A 22,834-nucleotide genomic window follows, 5' to 3' on the forward strand; every position below is an offset into this window, starting at 1 on the left:
AAGAGATGTTCAGAGGAAGTGGTCTCAGGATACAACCTGGTAGTTTGGCCAAGAAACCCAGACTTCTAACTCTATTTAGGGCCTGAGATTAGAGTTCTAAGAACAGAATGGGTTGCAACTTCCTTTCTTCTCAGTGTTGAAGGATCCAGCCGAGCCTGTGTGCTTCTAACCAGCCTTTCTCTTACTGATCCAGAAGAGCAGGGCAAACTGGGAGTTGAAATCCCCAGTGCGGCCATGAGTGTAGTCAGGATTCTGGCAAAGATTCCAGAGAATGGAGGTAGGTATATAAGGAACTTCCTTCCCTCAGAATAGGGAGAGAGAACTGGAGGGCGCCAACCTGGGCTAATGGTCTCTCAGGGAACATAGGGCATGAAATCCAATTCCTCTGTGGGTTTGTTGTTTTCTTTAAAACCTTTGTTAATTTCCCCTTTGGTTGACCAGCCTAAAGAGAGTCCACGTTAGGAAGAAATTTGTTATACACTCAACATGGGGATGTGCCCTTTTGTCTTGAGCTGCTACGGACAGGCTTAAAGAAATACCCCAGGCATGAACAGACCTTGTTTTTTATTGGTTTCCATACACACGCTAAGGGTGTGCATATTTTGTTTGGCTGGAAGTGTGAACATTTCTTTCCTGGAAGAAGTATTGTACTCTCCTTCTAAAGACTGCTTTTTTCTGGGGGTTTCTTTAATTGGATTTTGTCTTAAAAATGTGTTTTAAGTCAACAGAAAATTTCAAGGCACATCACTACAACAGTACTCTTTCACTCTTAAATGAGGCAGTGATACACCCAAATCTGTTGATTTTTAGCAGCTGGCTCTGCAAAAGATTACCCCTGAAGTATTTTATTAACAATTACTCCGAGTATTACAGTGCATCTGAAACTATTATGTCCTATGCAAAGGGTGTCCATCAGCAGAAAAAAATACTTTTTAGAAGTCTCTACACAGGCCTGACTTGAGATGCACCATGCCTCCATCGTACATGAGATCTGAATCTGTTGGTTGCACTTGTAACTTCAACTCCACTGCAGTCTTTAAGATCAGAAATCCTGCTAATATTTATTAATTGAAATGTACAGAATATTTTTCTCATAAACCATTTTAAAGTGTTCTTTCTCCTTGTGGAAGATATCTATGCAGACAGGCATGAGCATTTGAGCATAACTGAAACAACTTCCTGTAAACAAAAATGACAATATCCTGTCCTTTTTCATAAAATCATAGAACCATAGGGTTAGAAGGGACCGCAAAGTCATCTAGTCTACCCTCCTGCCAATATGCAGAATTTGTTGTGTCTAAACCATACAAGACAGATGGCTATCCAGCCTCCTTTCGAAAATCTCCAGGGAAGGAGCTTCCACAACCTCCCTAGGCAGTCTGTTTAAAGCTTTTGCTGTTCTTTTACTTCTTTTCCTTGTAATACCTTCTAAAACTTTGAAATAACTTTTTCTTCAGCCCATTTGGTCTTTTTCCACTAGACAAATATTCACCAATTTCTTTTTTGTTAATGGAAGAAACCAATCTAATATTGTTCATTTATTTCTTTTCTCTAAACCAGGGGTTCTCAAACTTGATTTGTGGCTTGTTCAGGGTAAGCCCCTGGTGGGCCACGAGACACTCCGTTTACCTGAGCGTCCGCAGGTACGGCCACTCACAGCTCCCAGTGGCCGCAGTTCGCCATTCCTGGTCAATGGGAGCTGCAGGAAGCAGCGTGGGCTGAGCCACCACTTTCCACAGCTCCCATTGGCCAGGAACAGCAAATTGCAGCCACAGGGAGCTGCGAGCGGCCGTACCTGCGGGCACTCAGGTAAACAAAGCATCTTGCGGCCTGCCAGGGGCTTACCCTGGACAAGTCGCAAGCTAAGTTTGGGAACCACTGCTCTAAATCAACATCATCAATGACAACGGCAAAGTTCTGGGAGTAGCTTGTTACAGTAGTTTAGTTTGTGTTCCCCCTACTTTCCCTGAAAAAGTGAAGCACAACATCTTAAATTATAGACCCACTTAAATAATGTCTGTTTGTTTTTTACTTTCTCAAAAACTGAGTGGAAGGCTTAATTACTTATTAAAATTCTATATATTTAAATCCAGAAGCATTTTAATAATCCAGATAGTTCATATTTTGGCCCCAAAATATTTTTCTGTGACTCTTGATGCTAAAAGAAACAGTCTTGCAAGTACATTCTAAAATGTCAAATCTCTCAAAAGGAAGATTAAAGGTAAAATTTTCAAAAGTGATGTTAGAGACTTAGGCTACACCGACACTGACACTATGAGCTAGGGTGTAATTCCCCTGCTTGTGTGCACCTACTTGTGTTAGCCCTCTCTGAGCTATCGTGAATATAAATAGCATCATAGCTGTGCTAGCTACAGGTAGCAGTAGCACCGGAGGCATGGCTGAGCCACATACCTACTGGTTTCAGGCACGTTTGCACTTGGCAGGCTCAGCCGTGCTGCTGCTACCATGGCTACACTCCTATTTACATTCACACTAGCTCAATGAGAACTAGTGCAACTATGTGTACATGAGCAGGGGAATCAAACCGCTAGTATGTTGTGTCGCTTAGTCCCTAGGTGCTTAGGAGTCAATGGGATTTAGACTTTCAAGTCACTTAGACACTTCTGAAAATTTTACCTTAACTTACTTTTGACCGTGTTTTCCCAGGTCAGAAGCATCACTCAGGGGTGTGAAAAATCCACACCCCTGAGCAATGTGGTTATACCGACCTAACCGCCCGGTGCAGACAGTGCTACTGCCTCTCACAGAGGTGGATTAACTATGCCAACAGGAGAAGCTGTACTGTCGGTGTAGGAGCACCTTCACTTAAGCCTGCAGTGGCGCAGCTGCATTGGTGCATTTTGAGTGTAGACCTGACCTAAGTTTGTCTGACTTACCTTGTCTCGTGGAGAACAACTTTAAAAAAAATCTAATCACCTGCTGAGAAGATGTTGTGCTCTTCACAATTTACACATCACTAGAACTTACACTGCCAACTGAATTTTTAAACCTTTCAGCAATATTTTATGAAATATTAGCTGACAGGTATTTCAGTTCTTTTTCACTCCAAGGCCCCCTAATGTAATCAGTTGTAAAAAGAACTTGTGACTGAAGCAATTTGATCATTCCTTACAGTGCCAAGTGGGTTTTTTTTTAAAGCTACAGAGGAAGCTCAGAGATTATTCTACCCAGAAACAGCACAAGATATTTAAACAAGGTTGAAGCTTCCTTGGCTTCTTACTGCTCACTAAGGAATATATTACAGTTGATGTTTAATTTTGCTTAAACCTAAGAGGTAAGTCTGTATTTGGTGCATTTTGGTGTGACTAGCATACATGTTAATTTGATTAGCAGTGTTTTAATATATACCTATAACTGTTCATAGCTACCATAGGTAAAAAACAGAAAACGAATTTACTCTGTTGATCTGAAGACCAAGAGATAATTTCTAAAGTGGGTTCGTTAACGTAGTTTTTTTAAAAATGTAATAGTGCTCTGGAGCTATTGGATATCATACAGCCAGAAGGGCTCAAAATCAGATGGATCAACGTATTGAATAAAACTTGTTCTGAGTAAGAAAAACATAAGTAAGAGTACTATTGTTGAGGCTATCATATTTTTTATTTGATCAATAATATGTTCATAAATTAATATTGTGGTATTATTTGGAGATCTTGCAGCTGTACAAAAAGGCATCTAAAATGTTTCCTTTTTCTCAGAACACTTCTTTCAGAACCATTTTAAGAGTATTGACTTTCAATATTTACATATATTTTATACAGAGTACATTTTGGACTTTTATTATTTATCTGTCATATACTTCTCAGCAAACATTGTAAGAAACATTAATATTATTAGGTATCTTATTAGTGCTCATGACAGTGTTTGAATTTTTTAATTATGAATGACACTTTGTAATTGTGAAATTTGTCTGGTTGGATAATAATTATAGTTTCAATCTTGAATCTGCCAATGGGGGTCAGGGAAGTTAAAGAATTTTGGTAAGAACGAACCGTGAGCTTATTTTCATAACTCCCCTCCTACTCATTAAAAAGACAATCTCAAAAATATACCGAAAGACAAAAAGAGCTAATGTAATAGTCCATAAACAAAATATTTAAAACTAAGACTGCAGGACATAACAAAACTAGTAGATGGATGTTAGAAACCACTTAGCATTCTTCAATGAACAGGATAAATGATGTACTTCACTTCATTTCTTTATATAAATTATTGTATGCTTTCTTCTCCATTCTAATCCGAGCTTGCCTTCCTACATTGATTGGCAGCTGAAGTCCAACACCTTTCCAATGGGCAAATGTCATGTCTGGACCCTATGCCAGTTTTGCTCTGAGAATCGTCTAGCAAAAGATTGTAGAGCAATATCTAGCCAGTGTTCAGTCTAAACATGTCATCTGCAGAGTGAACAGTTTCCATCAGTTTCTCATCCCTCTCCATTTCATTACCTCCTTCCCATAAAACCTGTGAGGCACCAAAGTGTGAGAGAAAATAGGCGTTTGTAAAATGGTTTTAAAATTGTATACAGTAGATAATTTGTAGATAGTGTGGTCTCATTATGTTTTTAACTCCTCTAAGAAAGTAAATATTTAGTACTATTTGAATATCACTGAAATAGGCATTAGGAGTTGGAAAAAATGTGCATTTGTATATGGTAGCAGTTTGCATCTTATTAATCTTAGTTTTGCAGAGCACTTAAAATGGCCAAGCAATCGATACCCAGTTATTTTCATATCACTGTAAACTGCCTTTTTATTCCAGCAGTAAAAACTCACTACCATGCATCCTCACCACAGGGATGTCTCTCTTTGGCTGACAAAATGTTGCTAGTTTCATTTAATACAGGGCAAGTGTTTTTTTTTTCCTAAAAGCTACAGAGGAAGCTCAGAGATTATTCTACCCAGAAACAGCACAAGATATTTAAACAAGGTTGAAGCTTCCTTGGCTTCTTACTGCTCACTAAGGAAAAATTATTGCTTAAATTAATTTTGCTTAAACCTAAGAGGTTTAAAAATAATTAAACCACAGAGTTTGCTATCTTAAAAGTCATCATTAATTCCTCATCCAGACAGATATTGATAATTGTCTTTTATAGATGTGTCTGTCTTACAACACTCCCCTTTTCAAGTGTTTTTCTTGGCATTGAAAAATCAGGTCTTTCAAAATAATGTACAAGAGATCGCATGATTGTTTAGAAATTTTGCAACAAAACACAACTAACATGATCTGTTTATAGGGAGGCAAGATTTTCCAAAGTGTGAGTCTAAAATTAGGCTTCCCAAGTCCATATTTAGTGCTGAGCAGTCAGCAGCTCTCATTCACTTTTTTTTAAACTTAACTCTTGTATAGGGCTTTTCATCCATAGAGCTCGAAGTGCTACTTCGATCAACTAGAAGTCAGTGGGAGCTGCTGGGTAATAATTAATAGTTAATTAAATAGTTAATGTGATTTTTGAATTAACAATGCAAACAAAAGGTCAGATTCTGCCACCCTTAGGTTAGTGCCGCCTTACTCTGCAGGTGACCCTATTTGCCTCAAATTAAAATAGTTAATATAATTGGAAAGCAGCATTTTGCTTTCAACTCTTCTCCTGTAGTTTTCAGTGGGTTTTATCCCTTTGTTTCTATCCCCCCTTTGTTTCTATCCCAGTAATAAATACCAGTAGATGACTATATGGTGAGCAAATTGCAATTTTATGTTGGAAATGAAATTGGCTTGCCACCTGAATGTCTGAATCTGAATATGCATTATAACAGAAAGAGGGTTGTTGTTTTTTTCAGAGTCCTGGAAATAATAAATCATCCAATGCTAATTATATTGAAATCTCAAGTAAATGGATTTGACCCACTTTCTAGATGGTTTCTTGCTACCATCTTATTGGCAGTGAATTTGTTATGCTACATTCAGTGTAGTTTATACATGTTGTGTGTCAAAATGAACCCACTGCAATTATTGCTTTGTTCATGGTGACACCTGGGTTTTGGGAGAGGGATATTTTAAGGATAGCAGTGGAGGGGTTTATGCTAAATATTATGCTTAGACACTTTTCTTCATAAAGCGAAATAGCAAAAAGGTTGTGCAGCTTTACTAGGGGGGTTTAAACTTGGGGAATCTCATGTTTTCATTGAATGTGCTGCATGGTTGTTGTTGGGTTGATGAAGACCCATGATATGCTGCTTAAAAGTATTGCCTGGCTTAATCTAGCTAGTGTCTCGCAGTCAGTGTGTGAACCACTGATGTGGTTGCAGGCACGGCAGATCCTGTCAGAGCTGGCTTGGAGCTGTGGTCCTTTTAGGTTTTCTTCTCTGCATCCATGAGTATCTTTGGCATGAAGAAGCATTGTCCTTGAGCCATGCAGTGCTCCTCTGCATTATTGCCCTTCATTCATAGACTTAGCAATGTCGCATCTTTTAAGTTTTATTAAAGTGTTCGTTTGACTTCTTTATGTTAGACCTCATTAACTTAGTTGTCCACAGAGAGGTCTTAGGGAATCTCTAGTTGAACATCCTGATGGTGTGGACAGCTTAGTTGACTGTGCACCTTTATGTCTTAGCTTCAGTTCCAGTAGCAAACAGCCCTTTTGATCCTGGCTCTTAAATTTCAAGATGGTTTGCAGGCAGGGAAGGTGGGGAAGCATCAATTCTCTTGATGTTTTGTGCAAGCTTAAAATAAAGTAGGGAAGACAAAGTTACTACATGGTGAACTTTCATTTTGGTCTGAAGCTTCCTGTCTGTAAGAAAACCAAAGACATTGTTTCCCCTTCAGGTCAACAGAGACATCACTGGGAAGGACATTGTCTTGATAGGTAAAATGGGATACAAGAGCCATCTGAGTTCCTTGGTAGGACTGGTTGGTGGATTGTAAGGGAGTTATATTACAATAGCTGGTGCATTGCTAATAGTTTACACAAGCTAACTGTGTTATGCAGCTGTAGATGGCTGCTTTGTGATCTCTTGGAGATCTTTCTGCATGTGTTATTAAACCTGCAAAAAGTATTTATTATACTTGATCTTCACTCATCGTTGCTATGCTAGGTGTATAGATGCAATTTGTGCTCACTAATCTGAGTTTTTGCAGATGGAAAGCCTTAGATGAAAGTTTATATATAAGCTTGGAAGCCATTTTGAAGCACGTTTGAAAATTTGGCCTTACATGTCTGTCATTCATGAGTGAACCAATTTGTTTATCTTCTTCACAATGGATGTAATTTAATTCACACAACACAGGAAAATACCTATAACATGAAACTGAAATTAATTATCCATGTCAAATAATAATAAAAATCAGAAGCTGGCACCATAGCTTCTGAAATAAATTTCCAGGCAAAAGAAGAAAACCTTCTCAGTTATGTCACTGCATAGGTATCGTTCTAAGCTATTTTAATAAGCCTGTACCATTCATGTAGATGCATTCTCAAAAGTGTATGTGCATAGGTGCCAGACCTCGAACACTCTTCTCAGCCATGAAAATAAAAGCTTTAAACAAACCAACAAAAAGAAAACAACAGCACACCTGTTAATTGGCCAGATCCTGCTATTCATCAAGCAACTGATGCTTGATCCCAAGTATGCTTCATACCAGAGACCAACTTAAATTTCCAAAGGAGTTTCAAAAATACCAAAAGGCAATGCAATCCCACTTCAAAGTATCTTGTTAGAATTAGGCTTTGCTGGGAATTTTTAAAGAATGTGCCAGTAAAATAAAGCTTGATATCTCCTTTTTGGCAGTATGAGTGGAATAAATAAAGGATAATGCATATAACTGGCTAGTGTAAGACTTGGAAAATATGTGAGGTATGTGCTTGAGCTTATTTATCTTGAGTGAAGACTGTTCACTGTATCTCATAAAAGCCATTTTGTATCTTACCACACTATTTTAGGTTACTTGTATGGTATATTTCTGATTATATTGCAGAATATTTTGAATTTTGCAGGATCTTTAGAATTTAATTGTAAAACACAATGGTGTGTGGTGACTGAGGGAAAAGGGAGGAAGCCAGAACAGTTATGCAAAGAATAGTAACCTAGAAAATGTTCTGAAAAAGTGACTCTTTAGCCAGTTCAATGTTCACAACTCAGCAAGAAATCAAGCCTGTCAGAGTCATATATGGCTGGGGCTAGGCATATTTCACAGCACAATGGGATTACAGTCCATGGCGCACACCCTTAAATTCTGTGGCAAAAATCACTACAGTGGGAAGAACACCTGTATTCCATGGCGGTGATAATTTATTCTATTCTATTAAATACTCTTCGTTCCCATCCAAGCCTATCCTTGAACAAACAGAGCAATGGCTCATAGCTAAAATCCTCATTACTGTAATATTAGTCAGTGGATATTTTCAACCATGATTATTGTCAAGGATGTTTTTTTTTCACTGTACATTACAGGCACCTTGGCTCCACTCCCTAAACCTAACAACAGCAGCCTCAGTCCTGGCAGTCCAGATTATAATCTCTTTCTGCCATTTATGCCATGGGTGGGAGGAGCTTGTACCTAGCTTCAGTGTCTCATCTGTCCAGTTTCCAGGGCCTTAGTTATTGCACTGTTCTCAGGGCAGCCCAGTTCACCAGCCTGCTTATCTAGCTGCAAATTGGTTGGCTGCAAATTGGTCTCTGGCTTCCCAGCCTGGCCAGCCCTGTAGAAAAGTGGTGGGACTATGTTGTGTAATGTAACTTCCCCATGTGGATACAGCTGGAGAGCAGGGCAACTGTAGATCAATCCCAGCAGTGCAGGGAGAGAGAAAACAAAGTATCAAGCTCTTGGCTACAGCATATGGTGGAATTCTGTAGAGTCCACAGGGCAGTTTATATCTCCTAGAGCTATGATTTCAGACTCTCTGCAGACTCATTCCAACAGTTAATGTGGAAAACATGAACACAGTGTCATTTTTACAACTGTAATGCCTAGAAACATCATTTATTTTAAAATAAAAATTGAGATTCTGGAGCATAATTCTGCAGCAAGGCAGAATTCCACGGCAGTAGACTCAGAGAACACACGCAGTCCTGCATATTGCTTCCACAGCCACCTATGCACAACCCAGGAATGGAGTGTGTAGCTCTGCCTCACACAGACACTGATGGGTAATAGGGGACATTTTCTCAGTTAATGCGTAGCCACGCATATTAAATGGACTGCATAGGCCCACGGCAGGAACTTGCAGCTGTTGGCTTCAAAATGGAGCAAAGAACTCCCACTGTAGTTGTGATCATTGGGGATGGCTGATTTCTTCTCGGCTGATGGATAGCCCAAGGTATCGAATAGCTCAAGTGGCCAATCCAAATTCTAGCAAAAAATTCCCCATTCTAGTAATGATCAATGGGAAAGACACAGCCCTTTAATTGACTCCTTCTTTCTCTAAACCAATGTACCAGTTCTTTCTGTTTTGTTTTGGGACCCCTTTTGGCCATGTTTTATCTCCCAGTGATACCTCCAGAGGGGTTACTGCAATAACTCCTGTGGTCCCTGCATGGAGAGGGAGAGATGATCCCAGGATCTGCAGAGATATGCCCATGGCATGATTTCTCCATACTTCCTACCAGCGCTACAGATCCTGACTATGTAGCTGGAGTCCTCCAGCCATGCTCTGTAGCAAATTTAACCATCCTCAGGAGTTGTCAGGCCTGTGTGGACGACCATGTTCCTTACAGTTACATAAAACAGGGCCAGGATTTGGCCCTCCATACTCATTTGCCACTGCCTCAAACATAAACTGTTCCAGAAACAAGAAGCAGAGAAAATGAATTGTTTTGACTCCAGTTCAACTTCCAAAACAGATGCATTTGGAAGTGTTTCCCCGCCCCCCCCCCAGATACCACCCTAAATTACAAACAGACTGAGAAATGGATGTGATGAGGTGTGTTCCCACATTTTGGCTTTGAACCACGGTGCTGACCAAAAGTAAGAGCATTCATATATGAGGGAGAAGTTCAGAGAAATTATTCTTCATACGGTTATATGAACGTTTGCCAAACATAGTACTTCATGAAAGAGAATAATGTTACCAGTGAAATTTGAGGTCTAGTAGAAGGCACATGAACTAACAGAACATTGAAGTCTGCAGTCAACAAAAAATTATTAGAGCAGCAAGAGACTTGTTAGAGGCATTTCTGATGAAAGATTTGTGAAGTCAAAAGTAAATATTTATGGAATCGTTCTGACCCAGCCTCGTTTCCAGCACTTGTCATAACTATAGCAGAATACATTTAACATCAGTGACTGTACTGTCACCTTCAAAACCTGATGCTATGGTAGACTCAAACCATCATATTTTGGGGCTCCACTTGTTTAAATCTAAAGAGCCATTCTTTGTTGCGAAATTCAAACTTCATTTTAAGTAACCTGTGATGGAAGCTCCTTTGAGTGGGGCAATTCATAAAGGAAATATACAAGTACATAATATCTTTGTGTATTATGATGATCTCAGGGTTGCAGCCAGAAGGCTAGAGTGTTTCCATTATCTTTCAAGTGGATTCCATCTCAGAGAGACCACCAACTAAGTACTAGAAAAGAGAGGTTATTTACATTTGATAGAATAATCTGTTTCTGATGTCTTGTTTATGAATGGAAATGCGCAAATTGTGATCACACAAAAATGTGCAAGAAAAGACCTGATGCTAGAATGCAATGCTAATGCTTCCTTTTATTTTTCTACTTTCAGAGGCTGGCAACAAGAAGCTAAAAAGCACGATACAGAGAAGCACAGAAACAGGGATGGCAGCAGAAATGAGGAATCGTATGGTTCGGCAGCCAAGTCGGGAGTCCACTGATGGCAGCATAAACAGTTACAGCTCTGAGGGGAAGTAAGTGGAATTACAAATATGTAGCGGTGCAGAAATACATTGAATTTTCTTATCCTTACAAGAAAGTTGGTTGAATACTAGTGAAAAACAAACCTCCTGATTTGTGAAAGTTCCAGATTTGGTTCCCTATGATTAATGGAATTGCTATTTGTACAAAATCTTGCACTTGTGTAATTCTTTGCAGATCCCAAAACTTTCAGGCATTATTCATGAAAATTCACATTTGAAGAGTGCTTTCTAAAGACTATTCTTCTATTTAAAGTTTTTCCAGTCATTCAGTTAGGCAGCAAAAATTATAACAAGTCCCTTAGGCCCAGCTTGACAAAGCCTTGGCTGGGATGATTTAGTTGGTGTTGGTCCTGCTTTAAGTAGGGGATTGGACTAGATGACCTCCTGAGGTCTCTTCCAACCCTAATATTCTATGATTCTAGGTGACCAATCACACAACACAAATAAAAGTGTGAATAATCAAAGGGAACAGCCTGAGAAAAACCCAGAGTCTGAAAATTCTGTGATTCAGATTATTCAGTAAATATTTATAAATAACCAAATATGGTTACAGAAATCAGGATTGGTTTACTAATCAAAAAAGGAGCTAAATTCATAACAAATATTATTTGAAACAAGACATTTGGCCACCTTTACTTTACACTGGTGGTGGGTCTCTGCTTGGATCAATCCTGAATTAAACTTCAGATGTTGTATATTAAACTCCCTGTTATATGAAACTGTGTTCAGTAACTCTGAATATAAAGAAAGTTTAGTTTGGAGCTGGTCCAAGTACAGCTCTTATTGAAAACTATAAAGTCTTACTGCAGCTAAAATCAAACATAGGAGCTTGAGTATTCAGACAGTTCTCTTCTTTCACAGTTGTCATTGCTAATAAGTATGTAGGAAGAGAGAACAGAGGCAGACCTAGCACAGAGCATACATTCATATTCCAACCTCCTCAGAGGTCTTAGTGGGACTACTTTTATTGTTAACTGCTGAAAGAGCACTGTCCTAGAGACAACCCGATCCTCCGACAATGAGGTCTAGTACTGAGGGGTGAGCAGAGACAGGCCCAGCATAGCATACTTTCATACTGCATACAAAAAATGCTACATTAAAAGAATATGAAGTTTGCAAAATCAAGCACTGAACAATTAGAAAATGCTCAAATTAAGGCTGTCCATGCAACTTTAATTTGGACCCCGGTGCATATGCATTATGATAGTCTTTAATTACATGATGACATACTTATTTTCCGCACAGGACCCGTTTCATTCAGTACTTCATAAGTACCTACAGGGTCCAAATTCGCAAATAGTGGTACTCTTCCCATCTCTGCCCATTTGAGACACTAGAGTGAGATGCCACTCTCAGTAAATTTCACAGATGTTCAAAATATGATCTTGCCTATTTGTGGACTTTGCTGGGCTCCTAAATGGAATTTCACCCACTGCTGAGTTCTTCAGGCTTATCTTCCCCTCAGTCAGGTTCGGATGCCCAGTTATGAACCTTCTTGATGGGAGGGGAAATGTAAGTGTTGGTACTATCATTCAGAGCAGGCTAGCCATTTTAGAGTTCATCAAAGCAGGGAAGAAAGTAGAGGAAGAATCGTATGATGAAAACCGACAAAATGCTGACATTTAAAATATTATTAGCATTTGAATTAACACCTATTCTTCTTCGAGTTATGGTCCCTACCTGTTTTCCACTTGAGGTGCATGTGCACTTCAGGAACTTGAGACCAGAAGATTTTTGCTAGCAATGTCCATTGGTCCATGCATACTCCCCTCTCTTCTTTGTGCTCCGAACCATAAGGACCGACCACCTCTACAGTTACTTTCTACTTCCTGTGGTCTGAGATGGAACCTCTTCAGCATCCACAGCATAAGCCAGTGTTCTTAAAAACTTTGTAGTTCGTTGTAAATAGTTTTTAAACTTGTTTTTAGGTATCATGTAGGTTAGTAGGTTTGAGGGCTTGGGGTCCCCACACCAACATCTCCTGGTACTATGCCCACGATCCCAGCATTAAATAGCCTTGTGGCCTTGCCTGGGCATTCCCTGTCCTCAATAATCATTACACATGCCGCTGTTGCTTCAGGGATGCTTATATCCACTCTAAATACACCACCTGCCAGACGTTTCCTAGCCAAACCCATCAAGCCTATAAGCACAGGTTTAGAATATTCTTGATGGACTGCACTGTGAGGCCACAGTCCAGTCCTAGCCCATCAGATCTCCCCCATACATCAGGCAGAGGCACTGAGAAGTGCCCCTGCTGGGTTGCCAATTTTGGCTGGATGTATTCCTGGAGGTTTCATCACACGACATAATCTTTAATTAAAGATTAATCTTTAATTCCTGGAGACTCCAGGACAATCCTGAAGGGTTGGCAAACTTAGCCCCTGAGAACATAGAGTTCTTCAGTTCCAGGGATGAGCAGAGCAGAGCTAACGAATCTTCCAAACAGAGACATGAGGATGCTAAGAACAAGCATTCTCACAAGCAATGTGAGAAACTCCCATCCAAGTCCTGATCCAAAAAAGAGCACCTCCTCTCTGACACCCTCTTAGTTGGGTGAGATTCTTCATCCTGGTACAGAAGAGTCAGGAACTCACAAGGAGTGTGGTCCCAGTTTTCCAACACCAAAAGCCAAGAGCACCCAAAAACTGGACCCAGCCAAAGAAGCGGGACCACCCTTGGTGCCAGAGAGGGAAAGAAGGCAGCAAATGTCTCCTGCATCATAAGTAGTGATGCAGAGTGAGAAGGAGCCATTGGTACCAAAGATCGCCCGTAAGCTAGTACCTCAGGCACCATCAAGAAAAAGAAGCTAAGCCTGCTCTCTTATATCAGGTGCTAGATTCACTTCCCTGAGGGAGTTGAGATCTACGCAGGTCACCAATACTTTCAGATCTCATCCTAACCAAGGAGGTCCCCCACACCATCAGTTTGCCACTCACCAGTACTGTTGACCAGCTGTGGCATAGTAAGGTCTGTAGTACCAATGGCACCACCTATCAAAGTAGAAGCTGCCTCCTCCTCCTCCCACAAGTCTGGTATCACTGGGAGAGCTTCACCACACCCATCGAAAGGCAGGATCATCCCCAACAGAGGTTCCAAGAGTTCTCAGGCACCTTCCCTTTCTCATAGGAGGGACTACAAAACTTGGGACTAGTGGGGATGGCCCCATTTCTCCTATGATCCCTCTTGCTGGCTTACTGGGATCCATATTTGTGACATCCCAAATCTATAAGGTTTCACTGGAAGTCAAAACAAGCTTCCCTATGCGGGAAGAACCTCTGCCTCCTCAAGAATGACCTGAGGAAGAGGAGCAACCTGATCAGGCAGAACCACTTGCCCCCGCTGGGTTATCTTCACTGTCCCCAGTTGACGCAGTCATGCCAGCGTCACCATCACCACCTGATAGCTACGGGCAGTTTAAGAACTCCAGAGGAGGATTGCAGATACACTTCAGCTCCCCCGGAGGAAATGCAGGCTACCCCTCATAAACTGCTACAGGACATCCTCCAGAGTGCTGGTCCAATGAGGCCATCTGGGAACCAGGCAAAATGGTCTGGTATGCTCCAGCCACCTGTGCTCCCACTCTGTGGGGAATGTAGAAGGAATACTTTGTGCCATCTAAGGAAGCAGAATACTTATTCTCACACTCTGCTCCTAATTCTCTAGTGGAGCTAGCTATCACCACAAGGAGTGAGCATTACCATCCCAGAGCTACACCCTATGATAAGGAAGCCAAACTTTTAGGCCTCCTTGGGTGAAAGAACTTCACTTTGATGAGCTTACAGTAGCACATAGAGAACTACCAAGTCTTAGGGTCAAAATATTATTTTTATTAATTGTGAAATGTTCTCGGAATACACCAACAAACTCCATCTGGAAGACAGACTCTGGTTCCAGGCAATTATTGATGAAGATAAAGTATTGCTTGCTGGATTGGCCCTTCACGCCTCCGTGGATGCACTAGATAAAAGCCTCCCTCTGTATGGCAACGTCCATAGTCATGAGATGGGTTTTGTGGCTTCAAACCTCTGGATTTTCAAAAGAAGTTTAATCCACCATGGTCAGTGGAGGATGATCCACCTTGTAAGGGAAATAACCTATTCAGTGAGAAGACAGATGAGTCATTACATTCCCTCAAAGACTCAAAAGCGACCCCTTTGCTTGGTAGGTATCTATAAGCCAGACCTATGAAGGAAATATCTCAAGTCTTCACCCTACTGACAATGACCAGCCCCTCAACTATTCTACCATCAAATAGATTACAAGCTGCCCAGGAAATGCCAGAAAATGCACCACAATAAGCATAATATCCCCCCTTAACTCTCCTTTCCGCCATAGCCTCCCACCAAGAAATCCTACTGATGGGACTTTCAAGAACTGCAAACCAGTCCCCCTGCCACATTTTCCTGTTCAGGACTCCCGCACCACCAGCTAGCAAGCATTCATCACCATAGTATTTGGGTACCTAACCCTGCTGTCCAGCTGCTAGATCATCACACTAAACCGGTGATGCAAGTTTGAAGACCATTATCTATAATAAACTTTCAGCATGGATGCTGATGATTCAGCAGTGTCACTTCTCTTAATACCACAGCGTAAGATACAATTTATTCTTATGCACCAGGTGGGGTGGAACCAGGGCTGGGCAGTGGAGGCTGGGACCCTTGCAATGGCCACCTTGTTCATTTTTCCCAGGCTTTGGTATGTTGTAATGTCAGATAGATGGGTTCTGGAGATAGTCACCACCGAGAGAGTCCCTGTTCCTCTTCGGGAACCCTTCTCATGGGAGGATGCTCAGACAAGAAGTGATCTTACTGCTCCATTTGGGCGCTATAGAACCAGTGCCTCCTCAACACATGGAAAAAGAGTTGGTTTTTTTCAAGCTATTTCCTCATCTCTGAGAAGAAAGGAGCCTGGAGGCCCATACTAGTATCTCAGACAGCTGAATGTCTTAATCTGCCGCCTGAGGTTCAGAATGATTGCCCAGGCCTCCATAATCCTTTCACTGAACAAGGCAATTGGTTTACAGCTGTTGATTTAAAAGGATGCTGAAGGCAATGGTCGGATGGTTTCTGAAGTGAATCCTGAAACCTATCCCAATATGGGATCTCAACTTAGTCCTATTGCCATTAACAAAGGCACACTTAGAACTCTTAGCCTCGTGTTCCTTCACTCATCTATCTATGAAGGTAAACCTTCTGATTGCTATCACCTCAGCCAGAAGAGTAGGTGTATTTGCGGGCTTGTATCCCAGCTCCATTCTATACAGGCTTTTATAAGGACAACGTTTTTCTGAGGTTATACCCCAAATTCATTACTGAAGTAATCTCGGAATTTTATAACCAGGACATTCACTTATCTATATTCGATCCGAAGCCACATGCCACTGGAGAGGACAAGAAACTGCATTCTCTGGATATCTGTCGAGCCTTGGCATTCTACCTGCATGGGACAGAGCCCTTCAGAAAATCTCCTCAACTGTTTGTCTCCTTTGCAGAACATGTCAGAGGGGAACAGAGGATTTTGGGCTGTATCCTGCTTTGTTATGGGTAAATGGCAACAAGGACTGTGGAGCACCATTTAAAGTGTGGGTGTGGTGGGGGAGGGTCATAGATGTGCTCCATACAGTACACTGCACCCTCCCACCAGTCTGGCTCTCCTCTTCCCTTCTCAGGTGTCCAAGAAGACAAGGAGGGGAAGGGGAGAAAGGTCATAGTCCAAAGTGAGATGGGATGCTGATGCCAGGGCTAAAGGGGTGAGAAGGCCCTGTGGGGATGTGCCTGGTGAGCCACAGGGACCTGGAGCAATTGAGGAAGGGAGACTGGGATTGAGGCAGCCAGAAGTTGGGGGCATTTGGCCTGATCTGTATGGTAGATGGACTGGAAGGTTGGGGGCAGCAGAAGGGCCCTGCAGGGAGTAAGGGGTTGTGGAGAGCAGAGAGAGTTTGCAGGGAGGGATGTGGTTTGTGGATGGTTTGAAGAATTGTGACAGGGTGATATTTTTGTGGAGATGGGGGTTGGTGTGGTGGGGAGAAGGGATAAGTGGGGGCTGTGGCAGGAAGAAGTTTTGTGGGGTATGTGGACTGTGGGTTTATTTGGAGTGGGAGGGGTTTGGGGGCGTTTATTTGGGGTTATAATAGAAGGGGGCTGGATGGGTTTAAGCAGGGCAGGGGCTGGGTGGAAAGTTATTTGGCAGTTGGGGGGATGTAGCGGGGGGCTGTAGGAGGAGGGTTATTTGGGGTTCTATGTCAGGGATTTGGGTGGAGATCTGTGGGATGGGGTTATTTGGGAGTCTGTGGCAGTGGGGTGAGTGGAGGGTTGTGGCGGAGGAGCGGGAACGCAGGGAGCTGTGTGGCAATGCCAGTGGCTGCAGCTGGCTGTAGTTGTATCTGGCTCTGTCCTCCACAGCCCCTTCCTCTCTCCTCCCTTCCGTTCTTGCTGGAGGCAGCACCAGGGAGGGATGGACTCCTTGCCACCGCACCAAGGAAGGTCTCTGGACACTGAACACACTCAGGATGGACTCTGCAAGCACAAGCCTCGGAAAGATCCAGTGGCCGGGGGCGGGGAGGGAAAAATTCCAAAGTGCTGGAGCATCTCTCTGTCCTGGACCACTCAGGAAGCACTATCCCTCCTGAAACAGTGGATATCTGTATCCAGTTAGTTTTAAAAGTTTTGCAGCAATTATAATAATTATTCATTCCTTTAACAAAACTCAGGAAAACTTCAGCAAAACCCTGTCTTGTCCTTGATGATTCTACACATACCAAGAATAAAAGCTTTATGCACCATTTTTAATATATTTCCAGCACAAAGCATGCGGGAAGTAGAGACCCCCTTAGCATAAGACATAGCCTTTAATAACACATGAATTTTGACTAAATAGTTTTGGCACACACACCTTTATGAGACATTATGCCCTGGTACAAGCTTCCACTGCAGACGTCCTTTGGCAGAGCAATCCTCTAAGTACCCCAGTATTCCTTGCACCCTCCTCCTCCTCAATGAATACTGCGTGTAATTCACCTCAAGTGCAATATACATAGGGACCATCACTTGAAGAAGAAAGAAAGGTTACTTACCTGTACAATAACTGGAGGTCTTTGAGATGTGTGGTCACTACGTGTATTCCACTACCCGCCTTCCTTTTCCTCTGCCGTGGAGCCTTATCCTAGGACTATTCACAACAAAAAGGTAACTGGAATGGCAGTCGGTCCTCTCTGCTCCTTATGCCCTCAGCTCAGAGCACGAGGAGGGGTGCAAACCAATGGATAGTGCTAGGAAAAAATCGTCCACTCTTAGGTGTACCCCAAGTGGAATATAGGCAGGGCTCACACATTCGCAGAGCTCCTGTTGCTGTACAGTTTAGTAACCTTACTTTAAGATGAGGAGGGCTGTTCTCACCCCTCCTGACTATTGTTACAGAAGGTCTGCAAACTCAAGCTGACATTGCTGAATCGGTTAACCTTGACAATGGGAACAGAATTTTGCTTCGCAACCGTAACAGTTAGAGAGGACTTTTTTTTTTTAATGAAAGTTGAGATCCTGGAGAATAAGACAATAGCTTCCAAAAGGTGCCACACTGCTGGATACCAGCCCAGTTCGTGTCGTAAATACTTAGATTGACAGCTGATATAGATCATATGAACATAAGAACAGCCATATTGGGTCAGACCAATAGTCCATCTATCCCAGTATCCTGCCTTCTGACAGTGGCCAGTGCCAGATACTTCAGAGGGAATGAACAGAACAGGGCAATTTATCAAGTGATCCATCCCCTGTTGTCCTGTCCCAGCTTCTGTCAGTTAGAGGTTTTTTTAAGTTATGGTAGTGGAAAGTAGTGTCTCAGGAACGTACCAAAGATAGTTCATTCAGTGCAATAGCTGGTTTTGGTTTATTTGCTAGACTTTATATTATCATTATATGTGGAGCTAGGCACTGGATCAGATCAGGATCTGGTCAAAATAACAACGATCTGGCCAACCAGTGGCAATAGGATTAAAACTAGCTCTCAACAGCACTATGATTATGGACCAGTTTGCTAGTGTGGTAAGCAACTGCAACATACATAGTTGCTTTCCAGATATAGTCTAACTGTTTTGAAGGTGGTTGGATATAGACATAGATCAGTGTGGGGCAGATGGCTGGCATGGAAAATTTCAGCTCAAATGGTTGAAGTTCCACAAAATTATAAGCAGGGCTACAATTTAATCACACCAATTTTTAATACATTTTATGGCAGAGGTACAGGAAAAGAACAATATGTCACAGAAAGAGGGGCAAGGGATTCATAGGGAATGGGTTTTGGAGAGTGAGCCCACTCTGCATTCATCCTGCAGCAGCAGCTCCTGTTCCACAGGACTGGGCTCCAGGTGTTGTGACCTAGCCCATATGGTTGCAATGCCAGTCAGGTTTGGCATGTCCACCCCTCTGTAAATGGAGACAGAGGGGGGCAGCGGGCCAAATTTGGTTGTCATTGCAATCTAGTGCACAAGGTCACAATGCCACAGAGGTTTGCTGCATCCACTCCTTTGTCTCCATCTATGTAGGTGCGGATGCACGAAACATGAGTGGTGTTGCGATCCTGAGGGCTAGGTCACAATGCTACTTGGTTTGGGTGCATTTCACAGACTTTATTCAAATTCATGGTTTCTGTGACCACCATGATGTCCAGGACAAAATTGTAGCCTCAGTTACAAGAAACTGAAAGCAGGGTCTTATAATTAGATATGTTGGGCAACCATAATTTCCGGCCAGGGCCTAGCCCCACAGATAGTGATAATATAAAGTCTAGCAAACAAAACCAAAAACTGCAATTGTGTTAAATGACCTAGCTTTGGTACATTTCTGTGGCACTACTTCCCACAAACATAACTTAAAAAAGAAAACGTCCCAAAATATTTGTACATCAGACAGACAGGTGCAAGACCAATTGACTGCAAGTAACAAAGATTAGCAATTCCAAACAGTGACTGGAAACATATTTCCCTAGGAAATATTTGTGATTTTTTCATTAAAACTGATGCAGTATGATAAAACTAATTTACATTTTTTAATGACTGGAATTTAAAATGAATCATAGCGGGATAGGATCAGCCTCTGGATTTTTTTTTTAATCGCAATAGCTTGTCTCAGCAAACTCTTCTACTGTCACATGGCATTGGTAATGGACTAATACATATTTATTTGTATTAGCGGTCTACTTTCTTGAATTTCTCTTTGGCATAAATATGCCGTGATGCTTCCCAGGGGTACCTAGCATTGTGAGGCTCCTCACTACCACTGCCCTTAGTGTGAGGAAGTCTTGTCTGTGCCTTCTAGGGGTCAGCTCCCCAACTCCACCAGCCACAGGCAACACAACCACTCCCCTCTAGGCCTAGATAGGCACCCCTGTTTCTCTATAGGTTAGTGATAGGCACACTCCAACCCTCGAGCCCTCCAGGCATCTCCCTGGAGAGTCCAGCTCCTGTTCCACTGGACACTTGCAGTATTCACAGATTCTCTGCTTCCAAAGAAACAGTTCACCCCAGTTTACCAGGACCGGCTCTGCATAGCACACAGCACTTAGATATGTTTATAGTGAAATCAAGTATAAGTTTATTTAATAAAGCATAGAGAGTCAAGTAACAGTAAATAGAAGTATTGGGGCGGAAATGGTTACATATAAAACAAAATCATGACGTGCACCCTAGAGCCTAACCCTAGAAAAGTCTAATGTTTGGCTCACCCAAAATCATGGAAATGCGTTTCAGCTGGACTTGGCTGTGACCCTCCTTTCCTGAGACAAGTACACTGTCAGCTTGACTCCCTCATGAAGAATTCATTGTGTTCCTTTGTCCCCCAAGATATATAAGTCCTATCCTTTGTCTTCATTCATAGACAGGACACCCCTGCTGTTTTATTTCTTCCTGTACATTTTATTTCTTGTAGATTTCACAATCTCTCACTGACACTTTGCTCAGTATGCAAATAGGCCTCAGTTGTGAGGCAGACAATACACGTATGATCAGACAAAGAGATAAGCGTCTGTTACCTCCTGCTTGAAAGGAATCAGTCTGAGGCATGTCATCTCCTGGTGATCTGAATTAACTCGAGGACCTTAAGAACATAATTATCAGTATATAAATACATAACTCCTTAAATATTATCCACACATACATTTTGCAATGATTATGACAACCAGTGGACTACTGGCTCTCAGTAGAATAGGTCAGTAGAGACCTTACATGCCACCCATTGTGAACTGTTATGAATATATCTGATCCATGTGATCCCTGTAAGCCATATGCACCCCCTGTGTCCTCTGCCAGTTGGCACCAAGAGGTCCCTGGATCACAAATGTGTATTTAAAATGTATCTTTTTAAAGAATGATTATTGAGCCAATAGCTGGCTTAAACCAATGGAAACAACCACAGAAACTTTCACCCTGAGACATTTGCTAGGCAAACTTGAGAGTCACAAACAGAGGCAGCTAGCAGGAGAGTTTTGGAGGGCGTAGTTATAGACTTTGCTGTAACAAGACTTGGTGAGTGGTGCATTTGGTTCATCTATATACTGTTTATGTGACTATTTATTTGTTCTGTGTATGGGCTGTGTAGATGGGCCTTTGGCCCCTGATAAGCAGCTAAGACAAGTCTGTTTGTTGGTACCGTGGTAAGGGCCAGATGGGTCTGACTCTTTGTAGCCTATAAGTGGTTAATCACTCACTTATAGAGCTGAACTGAGCTAAGCTAAGCAGGGAAACATGATATAAAAGTAATTTGCTAGGCAAACTCGAGAGCTGAGAACCAAGGAAGCTAACAGGAGCGTTTCTGAAGGTATTTGGAAAGGGAGCGTAAGAGGCTTGCAGGTTCAGCCTCATGTGTGATTCCATGATGCCCAGTGATGGAACAGTGGAGGTGACCTGCAACAGCTATGCCATGTTTTCTTTCCTGCCTGAAGACAGAAGGGATTTCCTGTGCATGAAGTGCAAGCTGGGGGCTGTACTGGAGGAAAAGATTCTTGGATTGGAAGGGCAAGTAGAAACATTACAGCGAATCAGAAAAGCTGTACAACCAGGTTCGGGAAATGTCAGTACCCCTGGTTCAAGGAAGAATGGAGCTGGCCAGCAAGGAGTTGGAGAGAGAGGACATCGGAGAAGAGGCCTGGCAGTTCAGAATCACCGTAGGCAAGAGGTCTTGGCAACATTCTACATGGATGGAGATAGACAAGGATGAGCATGCTCTGGTCACCAGAGAGAAGAGGACCAGGAGGATTGCAGCTTGGCCCAAACTGAAAGAAAACCAAGTTTGCCCACAAAGAGATCAGAGAAATTCTGAATGTCTTGGCTAAGCCAAACTCTGTAAGATGAATCTGAACTAGAACAAATCCTCTCAAAATACAAGAAGATTCGGATCTGGACCCAATTTTTTCAAATCTGGCCCATCTCTAATATCTATAGAGGAAAAACAGTAAATGAAAAATATTACTGGAAAATTAAGTATCAAATGATGACATGTAAATATAAAGAGTGTGTTACTCTTTTCAGTGCAGTATTTGTTTCAGAGCATACCATAATGAAGATCAATAGAAGACCTTACATAGTGGATACAGTGAGAGGGGAATGCTGGGATTGTGGGCATCACAGGCATTTTCTGTTTGCCTGTGGGATTTGAGAAGAGCACTGTTCTCCCCAGTCTGAGCCTGACCTTAATGGAATATGGAGGGGAAAAAATCCAGCATCTTTCACAAGTACTACAGTCATTTAAAACAAAACTAAAAACCACAGCATACCACGACGACAAAGATAGCTATTTTCTCATTAATAGGTCAGCGATCAGAATGTATCTTAAACCTCTCTCACATCCTGCATGGCCCAGAGGAGTCAGGTGATGTGTGCTCATTCAAATCCTAGGTCCCAGATTTGGGCCCTACTCTCTTATTAGATCTCAGTGTCTGTTTTCCCTATTTGAAAACTTTCAGAGAAGGTGAACTATGGTACTAGTGGCTTAAAGCAGGAGTGATAC

The 22,834-nt window shown here is 42.0% G+C and overlaps 1 protein-coding gene across 50 annotated transcripts in view; it reads left to right on the forward strand.

Moving 5' to 3' along the window:
* Positions 1-22,834, forward strand: part of RIMS1 (regulating synaptic membrane exocytosis 1) — a 489,881-nt gene that overhangs the window by 456,461 nt on the left and 10,586 nt on the right. For 49 of the 50 annotated variants that reach the window (XM_043542504.1, XM_043542505.1, XM_043542468.1 and 46 more), the window contains one exon: positions 10,682-10,823. In XM_043542504.1, coding sequence (XP_043398439.1) covers positions 10,682-10,823 — 142 coding nt within the window. Of the gene's footprint in view, positions 1-3,148; positions 3,296-10,681; positions 10,824-22,834 lie in introns of those variants that run through there. The other variant, XM_043542517.1, reaches the window with a different exon arrangement.

This window comes from Chelonia mydas, chromosome 3, assembly GCF_015237465.2.
Source record: "Chelonia mydas isolate rCheMyd1 chromosome 3, rCheMyd1.pri.v2, whole genome shotgun sequence".
Classification (NCBI taxonomy): Eukaryota; Metazoa; Chordata; order Testudines; family Cheloniidae; genus Chelonia; species Chelonia mydas.